At 40.4% G+C, this 27,549-nt stretch overlaps 1 protein-coding gene across 1 annotated transcript in view; it reads left to right on the top strand.

Moving 5' to 3' along the window:
• LOC149866530 (potassium voltage-gated channel subfamily KQT member 1-like) overlaps positions 1–27,549 on the top strand; it is an 808,906-nt gene that overhangs the window by 487,428 nt on the left and 293,929 nt on the right. The window contains exons 13-15 of the mRNA XM_090043848.1: positions 5,844–5,938; positions 7,492–7,532; positions 14,654–14,715. Coding sequence (XP_089899974.1) covers positions 5,844–5,938; positions 7,492–7,532; positions 14,654–14,715 — 198 coding nt within the window. The remainder of the gene's footprint in view (positions 1–5,843; positions 5,939–7,491; positions 7,533–14,653; positions 14,716–27,549) is intronic.

Below are 27,549 nucleotides of genomic sequence, written 5' to 3'. Positions count from 1 at the left end.
ATCAGGCAGTGGTGCCTAATTGGGATTGCAAGCAACTTCTGGCTACCTTGCTGCTGCTTAGGCTCCTGCAAGTAACAGAGCACCCTGTGTCTGTTATAGACCCTCATCAAAACAGGAGTGGAACAGCCATTTACAAATGTAGCCTTTTCATGCTTCATTGCTATTCCTCTGCTTGTAGGTGGCTGGAGAGAGCACGCAACCTAGCTAGCTTGTTAGGGAATGACCTGCAATAACCTTACAGATGCACCCTATGATATCCCCAGAAAAAGTGATAGCACATTTAAACTTGAACACTTGAAGCAGGACAGTGGTTCTTTGTCTTTAGAGTCCCTGGACAAATGTGACATCTGTTTCAGCCAATGTCCTCCTGCAATGCAGTAGTAGGTGAATAGATTAAACAGGATGATCATCCAGAGTATGTCCACATTATGGAGGCTGCATGAATAATTAGGGATTCCCCTGAACATATCCCTCCCTTCCACTCCTAGTTTTTATAGATATAAAATATAACTAGTTTTTTATAGATATCCTAGCCTGGGGGTCAAAGACATATGGCCTTCAAGCCAGATCTGACTCTCAGAGCCACTCCATCTATCTCGCAGAGCTGGGAGGGCTTCAGCATCATTCTGAAGGCAAGAGGTTTTGCCTGCACTCACACCAGGGCCAGGTGGCAAGGCACTGCATTGGTGCCGAGAACTGAGCCCATGCTGCCACTGCTTCAATGCCCCCAGCTGTGGCACAGGTGCAGTTTTCAATTATGTGGTCCCAGTGTATAAATAATCCATGAAGAAATTTAGACTAGAAATTAGGAGAAGTTTCCAAAACTTCAGAGCAGACAAATTCTGGAGTAGCTTCTCAGTAGGCATAAAGAGGTTGGAGGGAAACCTTAACTACTTTTGTGAAAGGGATTATATGACCTGATGCCTATGTTTAACTTGATGTTTCAAGAATCCTGTATTCTTTATGGACTTGGAACTTAGGCTAAGAAAAACCAGAATCCAGATAGAGTTTGGAAGCTCAGAAAAGGAGAACCTGAATATGAGATGTGTTAAAACATCTATGCTGGGCTATAGTCCAATTTTTAAATAGATATAATGTGCCTGATTTAGGATACATTTAGGGGGAAAGGGTCTAGAACTGGTCAAACTTAGATGGGCTTGAAGTGTTTACCAAACTTCTTTGGGAGTATTCATTACATGATTTTTACTGTATATTCTATTATTTTTCATAACTTCACAAGAAGTTGTATTCAATTTAAACACATTTGTGGAGTCTGTGCCACATGCTCGCAGAATATAACCTGTTCTGGTCTAAAAAAGGTTAATGGGAAAACAGAAGGGAAAAGGTGGATGTTAGAAAGATTTTTTTAGAAACTTTTTTTTTCAGGTTTTAGGTCGGTTTCAGGAAGAATGCAGTGTACATCCTTTAACAACACAAAGTTTCAGTGTTGATGATTTGGTAGCAGTGGTAAAAGGATTTTTAGGGGAATGAAAAAGGAAAGTTTTGTGGGGAATGAAGAGAATTAATTATGCACATGGTAGCCTCTAAAGGGAAAAAAACCCCCACTAGCACAGCTAGGCTGTTAGCCATGCATCATGTCTAAATAGAGTGTGTCCAAAAGGAGGAAAGGAGGGTTAGCCAAAATGTTCTCAAAATCACCCCTGCCAGTCAATCTAAAGAGAGATATTGGCACTGGTTCTCTGGGGGAAGACAATAGACTGCTTTTCTGGCCAGAAATAGTGATGTGTCAGCGTCTGCAACAAGCAAAGCTTGAGAAGGGAGGGAGAAAAATAGGCAATAAATTGAAAGCTTGAAAACAAAACAAAACAAAACAAAAACAACCTCCTCACACATGCAGTCCCTTACACAACAGCTACATTTTGTTGAAGGCAATAATGCAGGTAACTTCCCACAGCCAAGTGCTAGGAAAGGATTTTGTCATTAAGACTTTTTGCTCCTTCATTTTACAGGAGTTGTTTCCACTCCAATTCCAGGCTTTTATGTGAAATTTCTAGGATCCTGTGGCTGCCTTCCAAGCATGACTCCAGCACATACTGTAGGTGTTCAGTGCATGTGTGCAATGGTGCATGCTAATGGCTTCGGCTGAAGCTGTGGCAGAGTGGAAACAGACAACAAGATGACTAATGAGCTGTTTTCAGTTATTTTCAGTTACTGGATTTGCAGTGTACCTTTTTTTTTCTCTTGAGCCAAAGCCAAAATGGAGACGTCTTGCCCCATATTTCCACTGGGCTGGGGTGGGTCCAAAAATGTTGATATTTTCTAAAGAAGATTGTTCCCAGTCCCCTCCCCCACTTCTGGGCTGTTTTGCTACCTTTTATAATCACATAATTTAATGCAAATTCTCCAGACTTTTTTTTTTAAAGTCATGTCTCAAAAGTCACAGAATTCCAGGAGGAAGTTTAGCAGTCTAAAGGAAGACTGAAGTGAGGGAAATACTGGACTTTATCTTCACTTTTATTTTTCTATCTTAATTCTGCTTTTTTGCATATAATACTGTTAAGTAAAGATGGGCCTAATTTATGGATCCAAACAGGTTCACATCTTGGGGAAGCATTTTGTAGATATCTAGACCAAAATCTTGACACTAAACATCCCCAAACTTTGGAATTGTGTGCATCTGAATCCAGTCATCCTAAATTGCAATTATCTTAATATTGTAAGATGCAGAAGTTATGTGAAATTATTTTTAAGAAAGGGTGATGAAGATCCAGCCCATGGATTTAATCCAGCTGACAGAGCCATATCATTTGACTTATGGGGCACCCCACAGGTCCAGAAATGTGATTGCAGAGGACCAGTGACAGTGTTAATTGAGCCTGACTGGGCCCTCAGACCAATAGTGCAACATTTATCCTGCTTGCAGCCTGATCCCCCATGTTGGACCCAACAACAGACCAGCCCATGGGGCCGGCCCAGCCTGTACGTGCCACTGCTTTAAAGCAAACATGCAAGTATCATGAAGAGTTTGCATCCCAAGCAATGCAAAATAATTGGTTGGAAAGAACTACTAGCCTACTTGGATAAACAAGTATCTTAAACAGGATATTAAGAGCACACAGAGGCTCTATAAGGAATAGGAAAAGGGTTTGATTAGTATGGAGAGAGATCTTCTAGTGGTCAAACATTGCAGAGAGAAAGTGAGAATGGCCAAAGCTTTAGCTAAGTTAGACCTGGAAAGGAATCATAAAAACCCCAGAAAATGTTTTTTTAATTGGATAAATTAAAAGAGAACTTGTAGGGAAGAGGTGGGGCTTCTATACATTGAAGCTGGGATGGAGATTGAATACAATATAGGTATTTCCCAATAAATATTTTTCATTGGTTTTGAATGATGAAGAAGTAATAAGGATAATAGAGTTGCAAATGGGAATGATAGTGTGGTTATGGAAATGACCATACATGAAAGAAGTATTACTATATATGAGGTGGTAGAAGCCAAACTTAGAAGAGTGAAAGAACTGGAAGGAAAGAGTAGACACTATAGCACTTAGCTCCACTGAATCTGTCAAATTGGGGATAATACCCTATAATGGGAAAGGAGCAAATGTAGTGCCTATATTTCAAAAAGAGAAAAAGACTGACCCCAGAAATTGCCATCCCACATGCCTGATTGGAACAGCTGCTGAAGGAATGAAAAATCAAGGATATGGAAGTCCCTGAAAAGGGGACAAAGTACAACAAGGTTTTATCCAAGGAAGATCTTGTCATACCCATCTAATGCCCTTCTATGACACGATTATTGACTTCAGAGACAAGAACAATGAAGTGGACCAAATCTTATGACAGTTGCAGAAGACAAAAATGGGGCAATATTGCCAACACAGAGAAGGGCCACATTATTATAGAGAAAGAATTAGACTACCTTGTGTAGTAGAGTATTACAAATGGTACAAATTCTAACAGTATGAAGGGCAGTCACATTGATGGATTAATAACAAGGCCACTGTACATGGCATTAGTAATCCCCTATTTAGACTACTGTGTAAAGTTCTGATCTCCTATGACAGGGCTGTCCAACTTCTGAGTGGCCCCCTCACTATGCCCCTCACTTCTGCCCCTGCTGTGTGGGCTGCCCAGAACCCCACTCCCATTGCCACATGGTCTTCCTTACCATGGCCCTTTCTACTCCCACTCTGTAGGCCACTTCTGCCTGCCCTCAGGGCTGGGAGCAGAACAAGACGCCAGAGGAGGAAGGGAAAACCTTGAGACCCAAACAACATGAGAAGGGAGTGGTGAAGAGAGCTAGAAGCCAGGTGGGACCCTGTGAGCTGCAAGTTAACTGCTCATGGGCTGTATGCACAATCTGCAAGTAGGACAGCCCTGATCCTTTTTAAAAGATTGGCTTGCATCCATAGATGCTTCTCAGTTAAATCTCAGGATGTCATCCTCCCACTGTACTCAGCCTTGGTGAGGCTGCAGTTGGAGTACTGCATCCAGTTCTGGGCTCCTCAATTCAGGAAGGATGTGGAGAAGCTTGGAGTCCAGAGGAGAGCCACGTGCATGATCAGAGGACAGGAGAATAGGCCTTATGAAGACAGGCTGAGAGTCATGCGACTCTTCAGCCTGGAAAAGCACAGGATCAGGGGTGACCTGGTGGCAGCCTATAAGTACATCAGGGTTGTGCATGAGGATCTGGAGGAATGCCTGTTCACCAGAATGCCCCAAGGGATGACAAGGTGGAACGGTCACAAACTCCTCCAAGACCATTTTAAGCTGGACATAAGGAAAAACTTCTTTACTGTCCAAGCCCCCAAGGCCTGGAATGGGCGCCCTCCAGAGGTGTTGCAAGCACCTACTCTGGACTCCTTTAAGAAGTGTTTGGATGCTTACCTTGCTGGGATCCTATGACCCCAGCTGACTTCCTGCCCTTGGGGCAGGGGGCTTGACTCAGTGATCTCCCAAGGTCCCTTCCAGCCTTAATGTCTATGAAATCTATGAAAAAAAGAATTTGAACTAGAACAGGTATAAAGAAGGGCTGCCATGATGTTCAGGAAATGGAGAACCTACATTATGAGATGCATGTTTGGCTTATTTATTTTAGAAAGTTGTGTGGGAATACAATTGCTTCTTATATATACTTCATATATATACTTTTGCAGGGTGACTATCATGAAGAGAAAAAAGGAGCTATATAGTTTACAAATAAATTTAGACTGAAAATAAATTTAAATAGCCTAAAAATAAACTTTTTTTTTATAAACAAATAGAACTGGAAATTAAAGTATCTGGTTTTTTAGAAGAGCAGAGTTTTGGAATACTCTTCTGAGAAAAATAATGAGGGCAAAGAACCTGAATCACTTCAAGACAGAGTCTAAGAGTTTATGGAAAGGAAAGTATGATAGGGACAAGGATGGTCTTGGATCAATAATCAGCATATGTAATATGTTATAGCTGTATAGCATATGCTGATTTAGCTATCACGTATATCGCATATGCAATAGCTAAAGTATTCCTTACCCTCAGGTTTGAAAGATAATGTGCTCCATGTGGGAGATGTCTTCATCAGACATCTTCAGGGCTTCTGCTGAGTGCCTGTGGAGACTATGAAGAAAGTTTTTCCTATACAGAGTAGCTCCAAGGTGCCTAATTAAAAAAGATTTGAAATCCACATTGTATCACAAGAAAAGCAGGGGACATTGCGATGACTTTTATACCTTGGCAGCTATAATAGTAAAGAATTGTCTAGGATTATCATATTTTTCAGTTCTTACAGAGAATATCACCAAAAAACCTCTTGAGAATTAAAAAGAAAGTCTATCTGATACATATGAATGATGTAAAAATAAGCATTATCTGACACTTTCATATTACTCCTTTTGCAGCAAGCCCGGAAACCATATGATGTACGTGATGTAATTGAACAATACTCTCAAGGACACCTCAATATGATGGTCCGGATAAAAGAACTTCAAAGACGGTAGGCCCTATATACCCGATCCAGTGTTTGATTTCTCTGGTTTCAGCTGGCTTGAGGAGAGATGCATAGCTAATGCAGGACACCAAAATCAGATTATTTAACCACTGAAGCAGTGGCCAAACTCCTGTTGAGCTGGATCAGTTCCACTGTATCCAAATTTATTTTTTCAACTCTCTATGAAATTTAAGGAAGAGTTACAAATATTACTGTATTTAGTGCAAAGCTAAATTGTAGAATCCTTGTCTGCCATACAGGAGATCTGGGTTCAATTTCTGGTTGCATATATAACTACAGCCATCAAAACGCCAGATGTCTGGATTCCGTCTGGTTTTTGAATACTGTCCCAATGGTCTGAAAAGGGTGTGGAAAGTCTGGGATCCCTCCATACTCCTGCCTAGGTATTGAGCTTGAGGTATTGAAGGTCCTGGTGACTAGGAGCGTGCAAAGTGGGCCATATTCCATTCAGATTTGAAGTTGGCCCAAATTTGGGACAGTGATTCAGTTCATTGATTCAGATCACTGTCCCCCATTCAATCCAGCTGAATCTGAAGATTTGATGCTGATTTGGAGAATCAGCAATTCAGCCATAGACACAGCTTTAAATGTTTTTTCTACATACCTCAAGGTACTAGGTACCGCTTGTGAACACTGCAATGGTGGGGTGCATGCAGCATCCCACAGGAGCATGGGGGGGCCCCCCACATGCTCAGCGGCAAACCCGGAAGTGGACCAGAAGTACTTCCAGTCCACTTCTGGGTCCTCCATTGAGCACGCGAGGGGGCCCTCCCACACACCTTCCAGCTCAGCGCTCATCCCTGGGTGCCCCCCCCAGACCCAGCAGGAACCAGTTGCCGAGCCAGGGGGGTGTGGAGGGGCCCCCAGCGTGCTCCCCAGCAGACCCAGAAGTGGACCCGAAGTACTCCTTTTCTACTTCCAGGTCTGCTGCCAAGTGCACTGGGGAGCCCCCCATGCTCCTGTGGGGTGCTCCATCCACCACACCATCTCAGCATTCACGAGCCACCTGGTATCTTGAGGTATGTAGAAAAAACATTTAAAACTGCATCTATGTCCAAATCATCAGATGTCTCCAAATCAGTTTGGAGGGTTCTGATTCAGTTTGGAGGGATTAAAGGGTCTCCTCATTTGCTTCCGATTTGGAGATTTGGCCACTGAATCAGGCCAAATCTCTGCCAAATCAAATCGGGGATCAAAGCTTCTCACAGCTCTTCTGGTGACCTCTCACACATACACCATGCTGAAGAAGGATAGATGGTTTCATACAACTAAATTGTTTTAGTTATAACATGAAAACAGAATAAATAGAATAACTTTGAAATTTTATTCCACCAAATTACAATACATAAAGGGGCCAAACTGCTGACTGTTTATATCTAGGAAATGATGCCAAAACTTTTCATTGACTTTGCTGCTAGTTTCAAACTACTGTTCTTTTGCATGTAAAATGGATCTGTGTGCTGTTCCAAGTTGCAGACAATAAGTTGTTTGATAATTCTGGAGCTGGCAAACTAAAATGATCTCTGTTTGCTTTTCAGACTGGATCATTCCTTAGGGAAGCCTGCTCTTTTCCTTCCAGGTATGGTGACTGTATTGTAAGATGAATGGTTCTGTCACTTAAGACTAATATAGAACAACCGTAGTGTTCAATCAGTTGCTAGATGCAGCTAATGAATGCTGTATAGCTATGTAATGAGTGCTACCTGACATTCAGGTAGTGCTGCTGGGATTAAACAGAAACCAACCGTAACTGCTAAGAAAAGGTACCATGACACAGAGGCCTGGACACTTCTTTTAGTATATGATTTGCCATACCAAATTGCTTTCTAAGTTGTTGATGGCTTGGTTTAGGGTTTAGGTAAACATACTAATTACACTTTCTTACACTTACAGCTTTCTTCCTTTTGAAAGATTCTATAAGTTTGGATTCTCTAGGTTTTGAATGAAATTTTCAAAAGCACTGAAGTATCTTAGGATATGTGCATACAGCCCCAAGTAGCTTTGTCACAAAGTTATCTCTGCTTTGGGAACTACTATGCACCAAGCAGGTCAGGTATACCTTAGAACAGGGGTTCTCAAACTGTGGGTTGCAACCCCCCGGGGGGTCGTGAGCAACTTAAAAGTCAGTCACAAACTTCTCTTTCCTCCTCATCGTGCAAACACTCTGTTAGTAAAGCTCAATGTTTATCTGTCAGCAGTTTGATTGACTGCATGCGATTGAGTGTGAGTTTTCCCTTTGCAATGTCCTACATGTGTAAATCAGGGTTTTCAACAGTTGCCACTTTAAAGAGCAAATACTGATCAAAAATAAACGTGGAGCGCAAAATGAGACTGGCAGTCTTGAAAATAAAGCCCAGGTTTGAAAAACTAAGCAGTACTAAGCCAATTCATTCTTCTCATTGAAAACGATTGGGTTTTAAATTTGACAGTGGGTTTTTTTCAGTGAAAAAGTTTGGAATTTGATAAACTTTATAAAGTGTTTTTTGACTATTATATTTCATTTAATATACAAAGGTAAATGTGCTTTATTTGTCCCCTACCTAATCCTAATGAAATCAATAGCTTTAATCATGGGGGGTCACATAAATTTATATATTATTTGACAGGGTTGCGATATCACAAAGTTTGAGAACCCCTGCCTTCAAACAAGGCTGCTTTGAGGAGTATAGACATATCGTTAGGAGGCTAAATTCTGTTTTCCAAAGTGAGGTTTGGCACACAACAGCATCAGTTTCCCTAACACTCATAGGGACTTTCAACCCTGAGTACCTAAGCCACCTTTGAAAATAGTATTTGGACTCCTAAATCACTTTGGTGCCTTTGAAAAATGTCTTGCAGGACCTGTGATGAAAATGGGGAATATTATCAGAACCGGTATTATCTCCTAAAGCGGGGTAAACTCTGACCACTATCAAATTGCAGCTATAACTCACATAGTATCAAGGTGAAGATATGATTGGGGGTTTTTTAGACAGCTTTTTGTCTCTAAGCTGCAGGCAGAGAGGGACATTTGAATGTAAAGGGCATAACTGAGATATAATATTCCAGGGAATTTCTGAAGCTGGATGCTTTCTCTGCCTGCTTCATTAAGCAGCAAGTCCTAGTGGAGATGCTAAGAAAGTTTAGTTGCTAAATTTTAGGTCAGACAATGTATTTGGATGATGTCAAATAATTTTGTAGGTTTGAACCAGTGTTTAATTAGAACTGCATAATGCTATCACCAGCTCAAGGGACTGTAATTGGTAAATAGGCCAGCAAGGTATGAGTGCACTTGCAGGAGAGCTCAGGTTCAGCAGTGGGATTTTACTTATCAGATAAAACTTAGGGAGATGTTCTAAAACTCAGTCTGAGGGAGGACATTTTCTAATTCAAGCCAAGATCTGCAACAGCTTTTCTTGTCATTAAAAAAACAAACTTGCCCTTTTTATATTCAGATTTTATTTGCATTCAGGAAAAACATTGGTTTCCTCAAATATTCAGTTCTAACAGAAATGTTGGCAGGTTCATTCTCTGGCCTGATTATGATGTGCAGTCTTGTTAGGGAGTGGACTAAGGATCCCCCAGGACTCCTTGAAACATGTTATGAAAGAAATGATTGCTGCTCTGAAGAACATGGCAGCCCCATCACTTATGCAGCTTCCCCGTTAATCTTTTCTTGGAAAACCTCTAGTGCTGAATAGCTGCTCTGAGATAACTATTCCAGAAGTAACCAACTTTCAAGGTGACATTGCCAAGAATGACACCTGTCCCCATAGCCTGCCAGCTTTATAGTGACCCCAACTTGCAATGAAATAGATCAGATATGAGGAATAAGCAACTGGAGAAGGGAAAACTGGAGATGGCACTCAAGTTTGCAGAACCTCATTGTCTCAGTTGGCAAGACCAAGGCCAGAAATAATCTGACGTTAATTATTTTATTAAAAACCTGTGGAAACTCAAGAATGAAATGAATGTTCCTAAACTGGGCTTATTTATTTCCAAGTATTAGATGATGGATATTTTACTAAAACCAGAGATGATTTGGATATTGAGCTTATTTCACCCAACCACCAGGAAAGTGGGTGGGACGGTAGTAGTTTGGGACCTTTTCTGATGACAACAGACTCTCACACCATCTATTCCCTCTGAAGGTTAGAGGGGAATTTTGGTGTTCTCACATGTCAGCATAGGTACTTACATCAACGAACTGGATTTAGCCCTTTACTAGCATAAAACCAACAATTAAACAGGATGACTTCTTTTAGCCTGCCTTTCATCCAGTTCAGCTACTGGACTTGGTGAATTTCCTGAGGTTTCCAGATGCTTTTAGTAGTCTGTCATTCACCAAACTTAAATTCTTCATTTTCTGGTGGTAATAATGATGATAATAACAATAACAAATTGATTTCAAATAGCTTGGGAAAAATCTTTAGCAACCTCATATAGTGAGCATATGCAAGCTATTGCTTTATTATACTGAAATGGAAGATTTCTTACACTGTAAAAAACAAAACAGATCATTTCCAGCTCAAATCTTTTTCAGGCAGTTTGGCAGGACTTCACTCCATATGTTAACATTATACTAAGTATACGTTCTTACTAAAAAAAAAAACAGATTTAAAAAAATTGAAATGTTCTGATGAAATGCAGCATAGTACTTTATTAAAAAGAAAACTGAAAAAGTTTGGTAACCAGCTGGAGCTTACTTTTACTGATTTTTTTCCAAATGAGAACACTGAATGTGGAGTCTCTGAAAGTCAGATGCAAAGCATCTCAGGTTGGACACTGAAAATCTGTAGTTCTCCCAGATTAGTAATTAGTGCAGGGAATTTAGGCTTATCTAGTTTTTGAAACAAGGAAAGTGTTTGCAGAGAGAAGAGGAAATGCATTGAAATGGAGGAAAGAAATAAACTGAAAGACTGAGGTCTTTTTCGATCCCTAGTAGCTAAGAATTCTTCATATTATACATTTGGTACTGTTTTACCTTGTCAAAATGTAAATATGCAGGTGATAGACATCTGTTGTGTACCTGGGAAGATTACTGCATTGTATTCACAAAATTCATTCTTGCTGCCCAGCTGTTTTTTTCTCACACAATTGCATCCTATTCCATCTAATTATACATGATTCACAATAAATACATTCCTTCTTTTTTCTGTTTGTATTCCTCACATATTTGGAGATTATTCTCCTGTCAATTGGCCAATCTATCCATTTATTAGAGACCAAAAATGTTATGAGAAAGTTATTTAGGTTTCAAGATAAAAAACATGAAAAGAGTTTCAGGTGTATAATTTTCATACAAGCTTTTCCAAAAGGTTACTATGCAACCTTTCTCCAAACGAAAAAAGAAAAAAAATCTCAGAATGAAAGAATGAAATTATATCCTTTGAAAAGCCTGCTGAGGAAGAGTATAAACACTAGAGAGAAATCAAATGCATTAGAATAGTGTTATTTAAACTAGTGTCCATCCGTTTACCAGTTTGCTTTTATGTAAAGGTTTCGGTCTGTACTAGAGAGAAATGCTAGTTAATTGCTCCTGAAATTCTTAATTAAATGGAAGTTAACCAGAAGATGGAAAGACTACAGTCTTCTAAGTCAGATAAGGTTCTTTGGATAAATGTGGTATCTTTTATTAGACCAACTGAGTAGTTAGAAAAAATGTTCTCTGCAAGCTTTTGGGCACTTATACCCTTCTTTATCCCTCTAAGGCATATATAGCATATATGTCAGTAAAGTAAAATAAATGCCACAGCTAACTGATTATTGCATATTATGCTTTTCACTTCATCTGAGAGGAATGCCACGTCACAAAATAGCTACAACCCCTTCTGACACTTTTTCTAACTCCTCTTTTCTTTGTTTTCTCCCCTTCACAATCTTCTGGAATAGTCAAAATAAGAAACAGTATTACCTTACTTGTTCAAATCTAAGACAAGGTTTTTGTTTCCATTTAACTTGGGGGTTGGGGGGAGGAAGTCTCTTGTCTTGGATTTGAACATAAGCAGGGGAGAGGGGGAGGGAGAGCCGGCTGATGCAGCCCCATCCCCAACCCAGCATCAGAGCTGGAGCCACAGCATCTTCTATCCCTCTGGTGCTTCCTCTGCCTCCCCTGGCACTACCTCTGTCTCCTCCCCACTACTCCTTACCCTCCATAGCTTCAGCTCTGACTGTGGCTCCAGCTGTGCTCTGGCCTGGGGCACAGAACAGAAAGTGGCTTCAGCCCTTACCAGGCCATGTAGCAATAGCAGTGATGGTGGCAGCTCCAGTCCCAGCCCCAGAGCCAGTGGCAGGACTGGAGCTGCTGCTACCACAACTGCTGCTGCTGAGCCAGGTAGAGGCTGGAGTTACTATGCAATCTGTTTCCTGGGCCAGAATAAAGCCAGAGCTGGAGCTATTGATAGCTAAGTGATGGAGGAGTGGAGGCAGGTGGTGGTGGTGGGCAAGCGGTAGGGGCATATTTGTGGGATCTACTTGTATGTAAAATGAATAGCGTACTAGCCAACTCCTTACTTCCTTTGATAAAAATTCTCTCCTATCAGGGTGAATGCCCTCTTAATATCCCAGGGAGTCTTTGGTGGAAGGGCAAGATAAGAAACAGCCTTCCCCTGAACATATGCCAAGAGGATGTCCACTGACTCTGAGAGTGAAGCTATAGTATGCTTCTGCCACACTAAATCTGTGGACTATTAAGCAGCATTAAATTTCAGCATTAAAGCAGGGGCCCACAGGATGTAGGGAGAGCTGTCTCAGCTTGGCAAGATGCTGTCTGCTAGCCACACGGAGATTGGGACCGATCCTGATCCCCACATGGCTGGGAGAGCTGTTGCATCTGCCTCCCAGCCCTATGGAAATTAGGATGGGACCTGATCTCCACAAGACTGGGAGGCAGCTTCCCACCAGTCAGGATAGCCTTCCCCACTGCCCCGACTCAGGGCCAGCCCAACCTCCTCTGGCTGGGATGGAACTGCCCACCACGCTGAGAGAGTTCCTGCACAACCTGGAGCTCTGGCTGCCTGCTGTGAGGGGGCAGAGCAAAGCAAGAGACGCTCCGGACTGGGCTGTTCCTGTTAGGCTCAGTGTGCTCCCAGGAGGGGTGCATGTGTAAATGTACACTGTGGAGCACTTTAATGAGCCTGAACTTTTTGTGCAGAAAATTCAGGTGCGTTAACTGCATATGTAGATGTGCCCCCTGTGAGCAGCCACACATTAACAGTCAATTCTATTTCTTGACTGCACAGCTCTGAGGGTGTCTACATGTTCATTAATGAGCTTTAGGTAATACTCATTCAATCTAGTACCTCCATAGTGAGGTACTAGAAAAAGGTGTATTAACCTATTTTAATGTGCATTAGCTAAAGAACACTTTTTTGTGATACTTTAATGCGCATTCAAATAGGCTAATGCACATTCAAATGCACATGTAAATGCATACTGACTTGCCACTTGAGGACTGGTGAACAAGGGTATGGCTAGACCCAGGGCACCTGAGCTGTATCTCTGCTCTGGGGAAGTGGGAGGTGGGGGGAGTTGAGAAAAATGCATTCTGGGATACTGGGGGACTGCAAATTACTTCTTTTATCTCCATGGAGCAAGTTACCCTAACATGATTTAGGTAGCACAGCCCAGAGTTAACCATTGCCTAAAGTAGTATAACTTTGAGACACTCAGAGGACACTTAGCAGACATTAACAAGCTTTAACGCGTGGATATTTGTGTTTTAGGTGCCCTTAGTATGGTCTGTGTAACTTCACCCTATATGTTGTCAGTCTCAATAGCTCCTACCTCAAGCATTCAGGAAAATACAACAATTCAACAAATAGAGCTCACACCATCCAGCAAAAAATGTGGAAAAGGAATATAAACATGAGTATACAACAATTCATTGCTTCAATGCCCAAAGGACTGAATCTTTTTCCTCAGAAAATTATTTTTCTTCCTTTTTTTCACATCATCATCTATTGTATAAAAAAAATGACTACTTGGAAAGCAAGCATTTAATTTAGTGGATATTTATATAGGTTCCTAACTCTTTGTAGTGTTTCTGATATTTTCATCTATTATGAATATTTTGCCCAGCACATAATCTAGTGATTTTGATTGCTGAGTTGAGTTACAGCAGTCTCTACAGGCCTTGACCCAGGTTTTGGCCCCATTGTGCTAAAAACTGTACAAACTCAAACAGCAGCTTTAGTTTTGAAGAGGTTCCAGTGTTGCAATTGACTAAGAGAAGCAAATTTTAGGACTGGGGCTTCAATAAACAAGATTATCAGAAACTTGGAGAAAGAATGAGGGTAAGGATATTTGAAATGACTTATTCAGTAGTAGTAAATCAGTGGCAGGGTCTTCTGATGTCCAGTCAGTCCAGTGTTTTACTTACTAGATTATGCAGCTTGTCATGGATATAAATGCAAATCGATAATAGATTATCTTATTTATGAATATGCATGACAGTATAATTAGCATGTGTACATTGTATAAATTGTGCATAACGATATATATTATATATATATATATGCACATGTACACATAGCATGGGGACACAGTTCCTCTTTTCTGTGGCTCACTCTGAAAATCACATTTTCTACTTGCACTGATGTTATCAATATCACCCTGACATTTTACTAGCTTCTATATGGTTTTTAATCCCATTAAATATCCTTACTCACAGTTTATTCTTCATCTAATGAATGTCCCAATTTTTTTATTTTTTTTTTTAAGAAAAAGGGGTAGACAAAGGATACTATACTGTAGGAGCCAGACTGATCCGGTTAGAGGATAAGGTAAGTGTATGAAAGCTTTTTTTTCCCTGAGTAATGATATCTGATCTAGAGGACCTCAAGATAATATCTGGGTATGATTTACTTAGAACTGCAGGGCACCATAATAAGGAAAAATATCCTAATTTTTCGAAGGGAGATGAAGTTATATGTACATGTTAGCATTAACCATTTAACTGCTCTGCAACCTTGATTCTTAGTTTCAAATAGGAATACTTTCAACCTGTAGCCAGGTAACATAAATTTTCTAGACAAATTCTGCATACTGAAAAGGTTTTTGCCTTATGTGAATTATTGTATTAAATATACTAGAGACGCCATTACCAGCACTCTTTGTAAATAGCAGCAGCTGATGTCTCACTTGATAATCTTGTGGTTTTCTAAGGTTTACTGTTACTGTTTCTGTGACGTTACCTTTGCATGTATATTTCCTCACTTTCTTGTCTTCAAGAATTTGTTCATAATTATTGTTAATAACCATTTCCTGAAGTGGTACCTAAAGGTGACAACTAGATTGGGCACTATTATTCTAGACACTGTATGCTTATAAATGCATCCTTTTTAGTTTTTTCCAGTTGCTTTCACTCATAATATTCAAAATAAAGAAAAAGCAAGTTTCCACAGAAGAGGGAACCTGTGTCTCTTGCCATTATTTGGTATGCTGCTGATATGACTTCCCTGTTCCCTGTAGGTTGTCTGTCCATAGAAACAACACATTTTATGCAGACAGTTAAATGCTTTGTTTTATTATAGTAAAATCCCCTACTGCAACTTGTTTTTCTGATGTATTACCAGTAGTGTAACTACGGTGGAGCAAGCAGGACACTAGGTCCCGATGGATAAGTATGAAGGGGTGCCATTAGGGTCCCTTCACCCCAGAAACCTTTGCCACAGCAGGCACAGCCTACACAGCCCCTGCCTGGGCGTAGAGGCCCTGAGCATCCCTATGTCCCATAGTGTATCTGGGGAGCGGAAGTGGGGTGGAACAACTCCCCCACACGCCTGGGAGGTTTTACCATAGGAGGCATAGCCTTGCCCCCAGAGGTGAATGGAGCACCAGAAGTCACCCTCAGAGAGCCCTCACCACTGCCCGTGCCTCAGAGGCGGCAGCATGAACTCATGCTGTTATGGCAGCAGCTGCAACTACCATTCAAGCGAAGACAGCGATGAGCCCCAGCAGGTAAGAATCTTCTCCCGGCACCCCACACAGTCTCACTCTCCAGTGAGCAGCAATCTTCCAATGCCCCATCCTGGAAACTGAAAAAGCTTGTTACACCTCTGATGTATTATTCATTAGCCATTACAATGGTACAGTTTCTTTAAACACTGTTACTTTGCATCCCTCTTGAACACCATGTTTGCTTTCCGGCTTGGGTTTCTTAGCTGAACAATAAAGTTACCAGCCATCTTAGCTGCGTGGTGCACTCTCTCTCGTGTTAGTCTGACTCACATCACAGTGGAGTCATATATAACAGTTCTAATGTTTGAGACAAACATCTATCTGTGATCCAGGACATCCAGTGCTTGCAGTTCCTCCCTTATACACAAGCTTTTCATCTTGTTTTAAGTTATGTGAAGGCTGTGGGGGAAGTTTTGATGGTTCCTGATAAACTACAGTGCCTCTTATAGAAGTGTCAATAGAAATCATGTAAATATGAAATTTCCACACTTATCTACATGGCATATTACCTTAACATGGAAATATACAGTGCTGTGATTTTATACGGTCATTTAGCTCCTTGGGTTGCATTGTGTTGCATCCTAGAGATAACCAACTTCACAGCAAAGGAATCAATAATACCATTTGTCCGCATGAGGACAGTTAGGAAAATTAATCCAAATTAACTTTTAAAGCAGATTGAATAATGTCAGTGCATCATATGGAGAGACTTAATCAGAATGAGTATTGTCTTAATTTGCTTTAGCCTAAGTCACTCACAAATGGTTTTAATGCTATTTAGCCAATGCACTTTAAATTCACACATTTAATTCATTCAGGTTACATTTTCCAAATGTTCACATACAGACAAACCCACAGGGCAGTAGGTCCAGGAACATGATACAGGAAGGTTATCTAGAATAACACTTTCAGTAGTTAGTATGGAGAATTATCCTCAATAGACCAGAGGGCTGGTGCGTTACTAAGTCAGTACTTCATTTTTTCCTGATTCCTCCATAATATGAAGAAGGGAGGTCAGAGTGTTACTGGTCTAGCTGCCGGGTAATGTTGGTAATAGTTTAAGAACTTTTAACTTCAGAGTTTTAATTTGGGCAGTGTAAGGTTAGCTTTTTGGTAAAGGTAAAAAATGATGTAACATGTGGGAATGCTCTGTAAATGCAATGCTGAATAAGTGACATTACAGATTGTGTGTGTGTCCTGTCCCTACAGCTCACAAAAGCTCTTATTTTCCTCAGCATTACCTGGAACTAAACCTTTTAGAAATGACGATAACATGGTTTTATTTAATCATATTAAATGTCCCTGATAAGTATTCAGTGCCCATCTACAGTGAAGATTCCAAAAGGGTGTTTGAAACGACATCCACAAAAGTTAAAACATCAGTCATAAAAGCCCTGTTAACATTGGTCACGTGTAAATACAATGTAAATATAGTTGTTGCAGGTTTAATTTCAAGTGGGAGTGTGGGCAAACCTTAATTACTTTTCTGTTTGATTAATTATAGCACAGTTGTTTAACTTTCCTTGTATTGTGTGGGAACTGGTGGTTTCTATCTCAATATTCATTGTTCTAGAGAAAACAAACAGAAGGGAATGAAAATGTATCAAGATAATTTATTGGGTAAACCCTGTAAAATACATTCAGTATCCAACTTCCTTTTGTTTCCAAATCAAACTGCAAGCAGTAGAGTCTGAAACAGGGAAAGCTGATCTTTTTGCTTTATCAGTACAATTTAACCTTGTAGTTATTTATAACTTTAGTCATAGTATCATAGAAAATTAAGGTTGGAAGGGACCTCAGGAGGTCATATAGTCCAACCCCCTGCTCAAAGCAGGATCATTCCCAACTAGATCATCCCAGCCAAGGTTTTGTCTAACCAGGTCTTAAAAACCTCCAAGGAAGGAGAAGGCCACAAGCTCTCTGGGTAACCTGTTCCCGTGTTTTACTACCCTTCTAGTGAGAAAATCCTTCCTAATAGTTTCATAGTTGGTAGGGTCAGAAGGGACCTGAGCAGATCATCAAGTCTGACCCCCTGCCATGGGCAGGAAAGAGTACTGGGTTCAAATGACCCCGGCAAGGTATCTATCTAGCCTCCTTTTGAAGACCCCCAGGGTAGGAGCAAGCACCACTTCCCTTGGAATAATAACCTAATAATATCTAACCTAAACTTCCCTTGGTGCAACTTGAGATCATTGCTCCTTGTTCTGTCATCTGCCATCACTAAGAACAGTCTAGCTCCATCCTCTCTCAAACCCCCCTTCAGGTAGATGAAGGCTGCTATTAAATCCCCTCTCAGTCTTCTCTTCTCTAGACTAAATAAGCCCAGTACCCTCAGCCTCTCCTCAGAAGTCATGTGCCTCAGCCCCTCACTATTTTCATTGCCCTCTGTTGGCCTCTCTCCAATTTTTCCATATCCTTTCTGTAGCAGGGGGGCCAAAACTGAACACAGTACTCCAAATGCAGCCTCACCAATGCTGAATAGAGGGGAATAATCACTTCCCTTGATCTGCTGGCCCAGTATGCCATTAGCCTTCAACAAGGGCACACTGTTGGCTCATATTCAGCTTATTGTCCACTGTAACTTCCAGGTCCTTTTCTGCAGAATTGCTGCCCAGCCAGTCAGCCCCCAGCCTGTACTGGTGCATGGGACATTCTGTCCTAAATGCAGGACTTTGCACTTGTCCTTGTTGAACATTCAGGAGATTCCTTTTGGCCCAATGCTCAATTTGTCTAGGTCACTCTGAATCCCAACTCTATCCTCCAACATATCTACCACTCCCCCCACAACTTGGTGTCATCTGCAGACTTGCTGAGGGTACACTGTATGCCATCTTTCAGGTTGTTGATGAAGTTATTGAACAAAACCAGCCTAAGGACCAACCCCTGTGATTGATTAAAACGACACATTTGTGGACAGAGGCCAATTAGTTTAGATGGTTTAAAATGCAGCCATGGATTTTTATGATTATCCAGTTAAAAATGTGATCTCTACATGAAGTTAACACATTTCTGCTTCAGGCTGGTCTTTCTCACTTTTTAGCTTTATGTGTAAAAGGGTATTATGCATCAATCACCCATTCAGAAGGGTGTATATGGTTTTACATACAGCCATAATAATTGTTTGCTCATAGATTTTCAGGGAGGAACCATGTATTTTTATGTTGAAGATGGGCTTTAACCTTGTACATGTTTCCTTACCATTTGGATCTAAGCTACTAGATATAGGAGAATTTAAGTCTAGGACTCAACACTAAATGTATAAATAACATGACTGAAAGAAGGTCCCAAAATTCAAAACTGCGGTCTCAAAGATTCATTTCTTTACCATGAACAGCATTGCCTGTAACCTCTGTATCAGTAATAAAAAAGAAAAAAAAGATTGTATGGGATGGAGCAGCATGTCTACAGTGAAGGAGAATTAATGTGTATGCTCATATAACTTTCTAAACATTTAAAGGCTGGTTGGAGAGGGAAAAAGCATGTGGTGGTGGTTTCCAGATGACATGAAAATACCTTTTTGGAAACACTAGTGTTATGCCAGGCTTTACTCCTTCATTAACATGGCACGGTGCATAATGTAATTTTACCCATAACACTTTTCAACCTGATTTTTTATGAGTAGGACATAAGAGGTTTATTTTGTTGTGGTCAGCCTAATAACCTATTATGGTTCCTTTACTAACAACATAGAGATGTTAAGAACAAGAATGAGGATTCTTTCCCAACATGTGATATATGTCATTTGGCCGACCCTTCTTTTAGTTCAACGGCAGGGTTTAATTTTAAATTTTGGTATGTAGCCATTGACAGATTATTTTGAAATGCATTAGGGGGGAAATATTTGCCAAGATGATGTTCTAAAGTTGGCATTAGTTTCTCTTTAAAATTGTAAGCTAATGCCTTTTTCTGATGAAATGAGTATTATGTCTTCCTCCCCCTTTTTCTTTTCAAAATTAGAAACAAAAACCTTGGTGTGCCATGTCAAACTGCATGGCAACCTATAAATAAAAACAGGAGAGAAAAGAATCTACAAATGAAAGGTTAGAAGAGACAGCTGTGTTGTCTTTGAAAAAAGAAATCTATTAGGTATTTTTATAATTATATGGCTGTCTTCTTTATGTGGTATTTACAGTTATGATTTACTGTCCATATTACCATAACTATTTCCATACTTTTAGACAACATGTGATAATGCTAGAAGCCAAAAGCAGCCATTTGGTAGCATTTAAAAAATGCAAAAACGCTAAAAGAAAGCAGGGCAGTAAAGCTGAATCCGTCTGAGGTTTATCCATCTGAGTAACATGAGCCAGAACAAATGCATGGTCCAACACAAACAAAGGCAGGGATTGGATTGGGGTGGTAAACTCTCTTTCTCTACCAGTTTGAATACTTGTTTTAAAATTAGGAGTAAAAAGATGGGCTTTGAGAAGAGTGATTTGTGTGCATCTTTTTCCTTCTCAATAACATTAGAGAGATTTTCATTTGTTACATCTCACTCTTCCTGTACTTACATCAGGAGTCATTATATAGTCATCATGGCATTGTCTGTTATGATGGCGCCTTTAAGCACCACCATACTTAAAGGTCTGTCAGCATTTCCATTACAAACCCTTAATTTGTGGGGTAGGATGGAGGGGGAAGAAGGGCATAACTCAGCTGTTTAAAAAAAGCAACCCTCTAGGCTGAAAATCAGTGTACAATGAGTCCACTAAGAAAGGGGTTTCCTACATTTCTGGGGATTTGAGAGTGCATGAAATATAAGACAACAAATAGGTTTGCCAAATAAAGATACTTTGATGATGTAGTGTTTGCACATGTTTTGCACCCCAGTTGCTTATATGTTAATTTATACTATATGATGGAATTATTTGGATGGCGGGTTTATAAATGTGATTTTGGTATATTTGCAAATAAACCAAGATAACTTAAACAGTCAGGCTGCTCACTTGAAAACTTAGCTACTAGACATGCTATAATTTCTTGTTGTAAATAATTTGTAGTGCATTTGTATCCTGGATCTTCCTTTTACTTTTGTTAATATGGATGAAAACTACCACATACTATCAACAGGAGCATGGATGGGTGTCAGCAGTGGAGCTAAATTTACTTTATGCTGTAGTGGAGAATGAGTATTACTGTCAGTTCATGTATATCACATGCTCCATAATTAGTCTAAGAAGACTGAAGAGATTCTGTGTCTAGAAGGCCATAAAATTGGGCCAAAATCTGCTCCCATTTATTACAGGGCAGATCTAGAGCAGGTCTGTTGACTCTGTTCTGACAGTGTGAGTTTATTTGATTATTTATTTGATTATTATTTTTAAACTATTGCCTAATTTAGAAAAAAAGGAAATCAAAATAAACACTATACGGACAATGCTTTTGGATCACCAGCTAGTCAAATTCTGCTGTCATTTACCTCAGTGGGGTTCTTCTGGATTTCATGTGTCAGCAGATTTGTTTCAAAGATTTAAATGTCAAAGGACCTGATTCTAAATTGTGCTCTCACAGACTGCTCAGTCCTACTGAATTAAAAAAGACGTGCAGCAGGCATGTCTACGCGTTCATTAATGCGCTATAGTTACTGCACATTTAGTTTAGTACCTGTAAAAACAGGTACTAACTCAATGAATAGTAACCAGTGCTACTGTGCAGTAGCATCAGCAAATGCCTTTTAAGTGATGTAAAAGTGCAGTAGACTCATTCTACTATGCATTAGCATATCAGCACAACTTTCACTGTGACACACTAATGCACAGCAGAATTAGCCTACTGCACATTTAGTGTCTCATGGAGATGTGGCAGGATGTAACACAGGGGCGGGTAATTATTTTGGGTGGAGGGCCGCTTACTGAGTTTTGGCAAGGCATTGAGGGCTGCATGACAGACAGCCAGGGGCTAAATTTTTAGCGGCCCTGCAGCCCAGATAAAATGGTGTGGTGGGCCGCATCTGGCCCATGGGCTGCGTTTTGTCCACTCCGATAACAAAATCAGGCTAAAAATGGGAAGCATTAAGACTAAATAGAGTTCTGTTCTCACTCTATGAAGCATAAGTGTTGCAAGCATCCTTAAGGCATAGTGAAGGAGTCTATGAGGTGTCTTAAAAATATGTTTGCACACATGTGTATCATGTTGCTCACTGCTATTCTGAGACCTGAATGTCAGTGGTGGACATTTTTGAACAGTAGTGTTCATTGCAAGTTACACTTCTTGCTTTCTGTGCAGGGTTGATTAGTGTCTGGGTATTCCTGATGAATAAACCGTGTAAATATTTCTTTAGGCTGCCTGTATTTTATTGTGGAATGTATATTCTATATATGTTACAGTACTCATCACCATGGGATGAGTTAAGGAGAGAACTTTAACCTGAGATTTGACTTGGGCTGATTTAATAAATTATATTCACAGCAATATTAGCAGGTCCTGCTTTTATGTTGATGTCTCAATGCAGGGAGGACAGTGGTAGCCTAGTCTTATATTCCGTAGCTCAAATAGGTGTTTTTCTAATCTTCCAGAGTATTTACTGATTAATGTTGTTTGTCCAATCTCTAGAACAGAGTCAAGAAAAAAATGCCATAAAAGTAAGTTCCGAAAATACAGAGACTCTTAATTTCTTTTATTTCAGTGATTCTTGGCACCCTGAAGTGCCATGAGAGTCTATGCAGGGTGTCACACAGTATTAGCCCTTTTTGCTTTACCACCACCTGACCATGATTTACAAGATAAACCCAGAAATTTCAAATAGAAATTTGTAGCATCAAAAAACATTCTGCACTCCTGTGGTCTTTCTGAGTTCTTTGCAACAGGAGAATTGCTCTATTATTTTTCCATAGTTAAGAAATGAGTGAAAGCTAGGGTGCCTTGAATCTAACAAGGTTGAGAACTACTGCTATATAAATAGTGGGGCGGGGTGGAGCACAGCAGCGGTTGGAGCCATGCCCTCCAAGAGCATTACCAACAGACAGACACACAGTTTCATTTATTCATTTTCCAAAATTATGCAGCACACCTGTTCGTGTCTGATGGCCTACCAGTGTGCTGTGGCACACCGGTTGGGAAATGCTGATGTAGGATATTATTAGATATTACTGGACTCTGTGAGTGCTCCAGAGCTCAGGCATCCACTGACAAAAATTAGCAGGTGCTCAACACCCACAAGCCATGGCCATTTTGGTTTTACATGTTAAATCTCTGCTTGCAGACATTAAAACCCCCCAAAAACATGCTTTACTGGAAGAAGCAGTGCATTACTTCAACCTACTTACATCATCTGTAAAGATTGGGCACTTCAGCAGGGCTTTTTGGTGCTTTTAGCTAAAGCTGATTCAATTAGCTATTAGATAAAAGCACCAAAAAAGACCCACTAAAGCACTTGAACTATACAGACATGGGATTGGAGTAACTCACTGCCTCTTCTGGGAATGTGTGGGGCTTGGCGCAGGAATGCGCTGTATTTAAATGAAAGCACAGGTGGTTTTTGTTTTGTTTTGTTTTTTACATCTGCAAGCACCCACCAGCAAAAACCAAAGTCAGCGCCTATATTACTAGAACCTAACAGTACAGTTCTGTTCAGAACATTTTGAAATTTTTTGATTGTGGAGATTGTGCGGTTTTCATACCCATGACAGACTCAGGGGAATATCTTTCTCAAATAAGTGTAAATCCACCATAATTTCATATCAATTTCAGAGGACTTAATCCACATTTACATCAGTGCAGCCAACAAGACTAGCAAACAGCAGAAATAACAGTGAGGGAAAAGCCAAAGTAAACTTATGTTTTGATAAGTGCTTTCAAGCAAAGGAGAAAAATAGAAATATATGCAATTTTAGAGAGTATATATGAAGTAACTGAACTGGAATTTTTCCCTTTTAGTTCCTGTTTTGGAGCATAATAATAGGAAGAGTTGACTGAAAGGAGTTTCTTGGACCACTGAGTGCAGTCCATTGCTTTCTCAGGGAAACATAACATGAAAGAATCCCTAAAATCTGCACTACCACTACAATAATATGTTGTGCTGGTAGCATCTCTTTTTACAAAGGCTGTAGACACTCTGCATTACAAACCCCTGTTTTCAGTTGCTTATTACTTCGCCAAGTTATACCCATCCAGAGTAAATTTTTCCACACCAGGTGCCCATAGCAGACTGATTTTTTTTCTAGAAAATCAAAACATCCATGTTAGGCAACCTTTACATAGCACAGTTAGTAGTCTCACCATGGAGTTTCTGCCCCCTCCCTTCACTGCCCAACAAATAAACATGAAGGTGTTGACAGAAAACACTAAGACTTCCTCTTAGTTTTAACATGAACAGCCAGCAGGAACAACACGTTCATTGCCAGTCTTGTGAACTAATAGGTAACTCTGTGTTATTTGTATTGAGTTGGGGTGCGGGTGCAGTGGGAAACCAAAGCAGCAGCACCAGACACCACCTTTGTGGGATGGGCAAAAATAGCTGCTGCCACAGCTGGCAGATGCCCATTCTCACAGCACCACAGCTGGTGTTGCTTCATGCACTGCCACTGTCTAGGGCACAGAGCTGCCCTGTTACACCTCTGTTGAGAACCATGGGCTTTGTCCAAAGCAGATCAGATCCCAGTTGGTTTAATTGCTGGGTGGAAGGAAAGATTCAATATAGTGAATGTTCGCCAAAACACAGTTCTGCACCTTAAATAATTCTGAGGTCTTGTAAATGAGCATGCAACATCACTGGGTTGGTTCCCTTTGGGGCTACATTGTCTGTTGATTAAAGATGCAACTGTGATAGTTTGTCCTCACGTATTTCAGTGCAGTACTGTTGTAATTAGCTAGTTAGTATGTTCATATAATCTAGTTACTTCTCTGCGGTCTTGGCCGAAAATTGTTTCTGGGGAATCAGTTTTAAAAAGACCTGTCAATCTTGTTTATGACATCCGAGGGGATTATTCAACATATACTAGTTCAGACCATTACACTTACCAGAAAAGGCTATGTCTGTCTAAAGGGAAATAGATTTACCTTTTGGTCAGTGTAAATCAAAGAGAGATGCTTGAAAAAGAAATGCTCCATATTGAACCTGCTTGACAAAAGTTCATAAAATTACTATAAACACTATGAAATTACATTATGAATTACTCTAAACACCATAAAAGGTAGGGATAATGAAATGGTTTTAAAATTGTTTAAATAATGGAGCTCTTGAGGAATGAAATCTTTCCTGTGCTATGCATGTCAGGGATATCTGATTCATATTGATAGGTCTGAACTGATTAACCTAGAGAGGAGTTTATTGTATTTTTAAAAGTCTGGGAAAATTTAAAAGCTTGGATTTCTCTTTACTTTGCTGTTGCTTTTGAGCATAGCTGCTGCTCATGAAAGTGAAATTCTAAAGATGCCATAAAGTAAACCTCAACACAAGATTAGTCAGTCATTCTCCTACCACAGAATTGCCTGTGTCTCCTCCTTATTATTCCAATCCTGGGATTTTCTTGTACAGACTACCAATTTTGCTGATTCATGATGTTAACAGTCTACTCAGTAAAGCCAAATTCCTTGGAATTAAGATAAAATTAATTTATTGAATTTGGCATTCATAATAAAAATAGCTAAGCACCCAACATACTAGTTGTAATCTTTAATAGTCCTAACTGTGAATTGCTATTAATCAAAAACCAAAAGCCAGAATGTAGCTAGCCCTTACTTGGCTATGCAGTACAGGGGAAGCACTCAAAAGCTTTGTCTCCATGAACACAGCCCACAGACTTGCTAACTGGAGCTAAAGTGTTTTTTGCATGAACTTACCTCTGACACCTCCTTCCCACATTTTCCTATTGGTTCTTCTGACTTGCAACTCAAGTGGAACATGCTAGCTGTGTGAAGATGCAGCAGACTGCTCTCTCCCCCATTATACCTCAACTGTACTTGGGGAGTACCATGATACATGTGTGCCTTTATGAGAAACACACCATCTGCATGGGAAAGTGCAATGGCCTACACTTAACTACTTAGTATTGTTATTTTACTAGAGATGGGTAGAAAATGGTTTTCCTGCCCTGTGAGAATTTTTAGGTTTTCATTGATTTTTCCATCAGCATCGGATCAAAGTTAAAATCTAAAAAATGATTGTGAAAGGAAAATAATAATTATAATAACAATAATAATAATAATAAATAATTAGGATCTGGTCACTTAAAATATGATTTTATTTCAACTTTTCGTATTTTAAAATAGTCATTATGGGCATTTTACACATGCTGGGAAGCGGGAGGAGTTTAAATTAGAGCTGTTCTCAGGATCTGCTTTAATTAAAATGTCCACTGTGTCTCATGTATTCAGTGCCCTACACTTCAAAATCATGGTAGAGGCACTATAACTAATATAACTAAAGCTTTAGTTAAAGTGCTCCCACTGGAATTTGGAAATGCAGGGATGCTGAATACATGTGCCGGCGAGGCTGCTGGAGTGTTTTAATTAGAATGCTTCAGCAGACTCGCAACGAATTGAGTCTGCTCCAATGCCTTTTAATTAAAACGCATTGGAGCAGGGGCCCCACATGTACAGGCCCCATGTGTTACAGTTAGTCTGAATTCACAACTGCAAAAGCTGTTTAACCCCCAAAAGGGAGCATTTTCATTCTCAAAGTGTCGAAATGCCATATTTTGACAATTTCTAATTTTTTTCCAAAATATATTTGAAATGGGAAATTCATTGAAATAGATCTGTTCTCAAAAATAGATTCAACCTTCATAGATTCATAGATTGTAAGGCCAGAAGGGACCGTGAAAGATTATCGGGTCCAGCTCCCTGCACCAAGCAGAAAAGATAACTGGGCATCGGGTGACCCCAGCAAGGCGACTGTCTAGTCTCCTCTTGAAGATTTCCAGGGTGGGCAAGTGCACCACGTCTGGAGAGAGTTTATTCCACAGTCTGGACACCCTGGCTCTGAAGAAGTTTTTCCTAATGGTGAGCCTGAATTGATCTTCCAGGAGTTTATGGCCATTACTCCTGGTTTTCCCCTCAGTTGCCATGGTGAATAGTTGCTCACCGAGCCCTTGATGTACGCCACTAGTGTAGCAGTAAGCTGCTCATGTCCCCTCGCAGCCTTATTTTCCTCAGGCCAAGGCCAGCAGATTGGGGGTGCTCTTGCACACTTCCAAATCATCCTGGCTACCCCGATTGGCCAGTGCAGCCCATCTCCACAGCCCCGCTCTTTCTGCCAGCAGCCGGCTTTCAGCAGTAGGTGGGTGGAGGGGTGGGCCCCCATCAACTGTGCTGTATTGCGTCTGGGGGAAAACCACCCTCAGATACAATAGGGAGGGAGGAGACACAGACTTTAGCTAGAAACTAGAGCATTTTTAAAGTAATTTTTAGAAACTAAACAAAGATTTTAAGGGTCTGGTGCATCTCTGTAGACTCCCTTTTCCCCAGCGTTTCTTTTACTATCTCTCTTTTTCCATCTTTAAATGCCTCTGAGCTCTTCCCTCATTGCTCGAGTGTTGGATACCCTGAAATCCCTGAGAAGAAAGGTTTCTGCAGTTGCATTTGAAGCTGCAGAATATTTAATATGCTGCTGTGACAGAAAGTGGCAGCAGCAATATCAAAGTTCAACAGGAAATGTCCATATCCTGCTCTTTGTCTTGCAGGCCTGTTTAAGACACAGGATTCAGCTGGCATCCTCA

This window comes from Crocodylus siamensis, chromosome 4 (genome assembly GCF_052110815.1).
Source record: "Crocodylus siamensis isolate JL-2025a chromosome 4, ASM5211081v1, whole genome shotgun sequence".
NCBI lineage: Eukaryota > Metazoa > Chordata > Crocodylia > Crocodylidae > Crocodylus > Crocodylus siamensis.
Note: the sequence above shows the minus strand (reverse complement) of the source record. Positions and strands in the feature narration are given on the sequence as shown.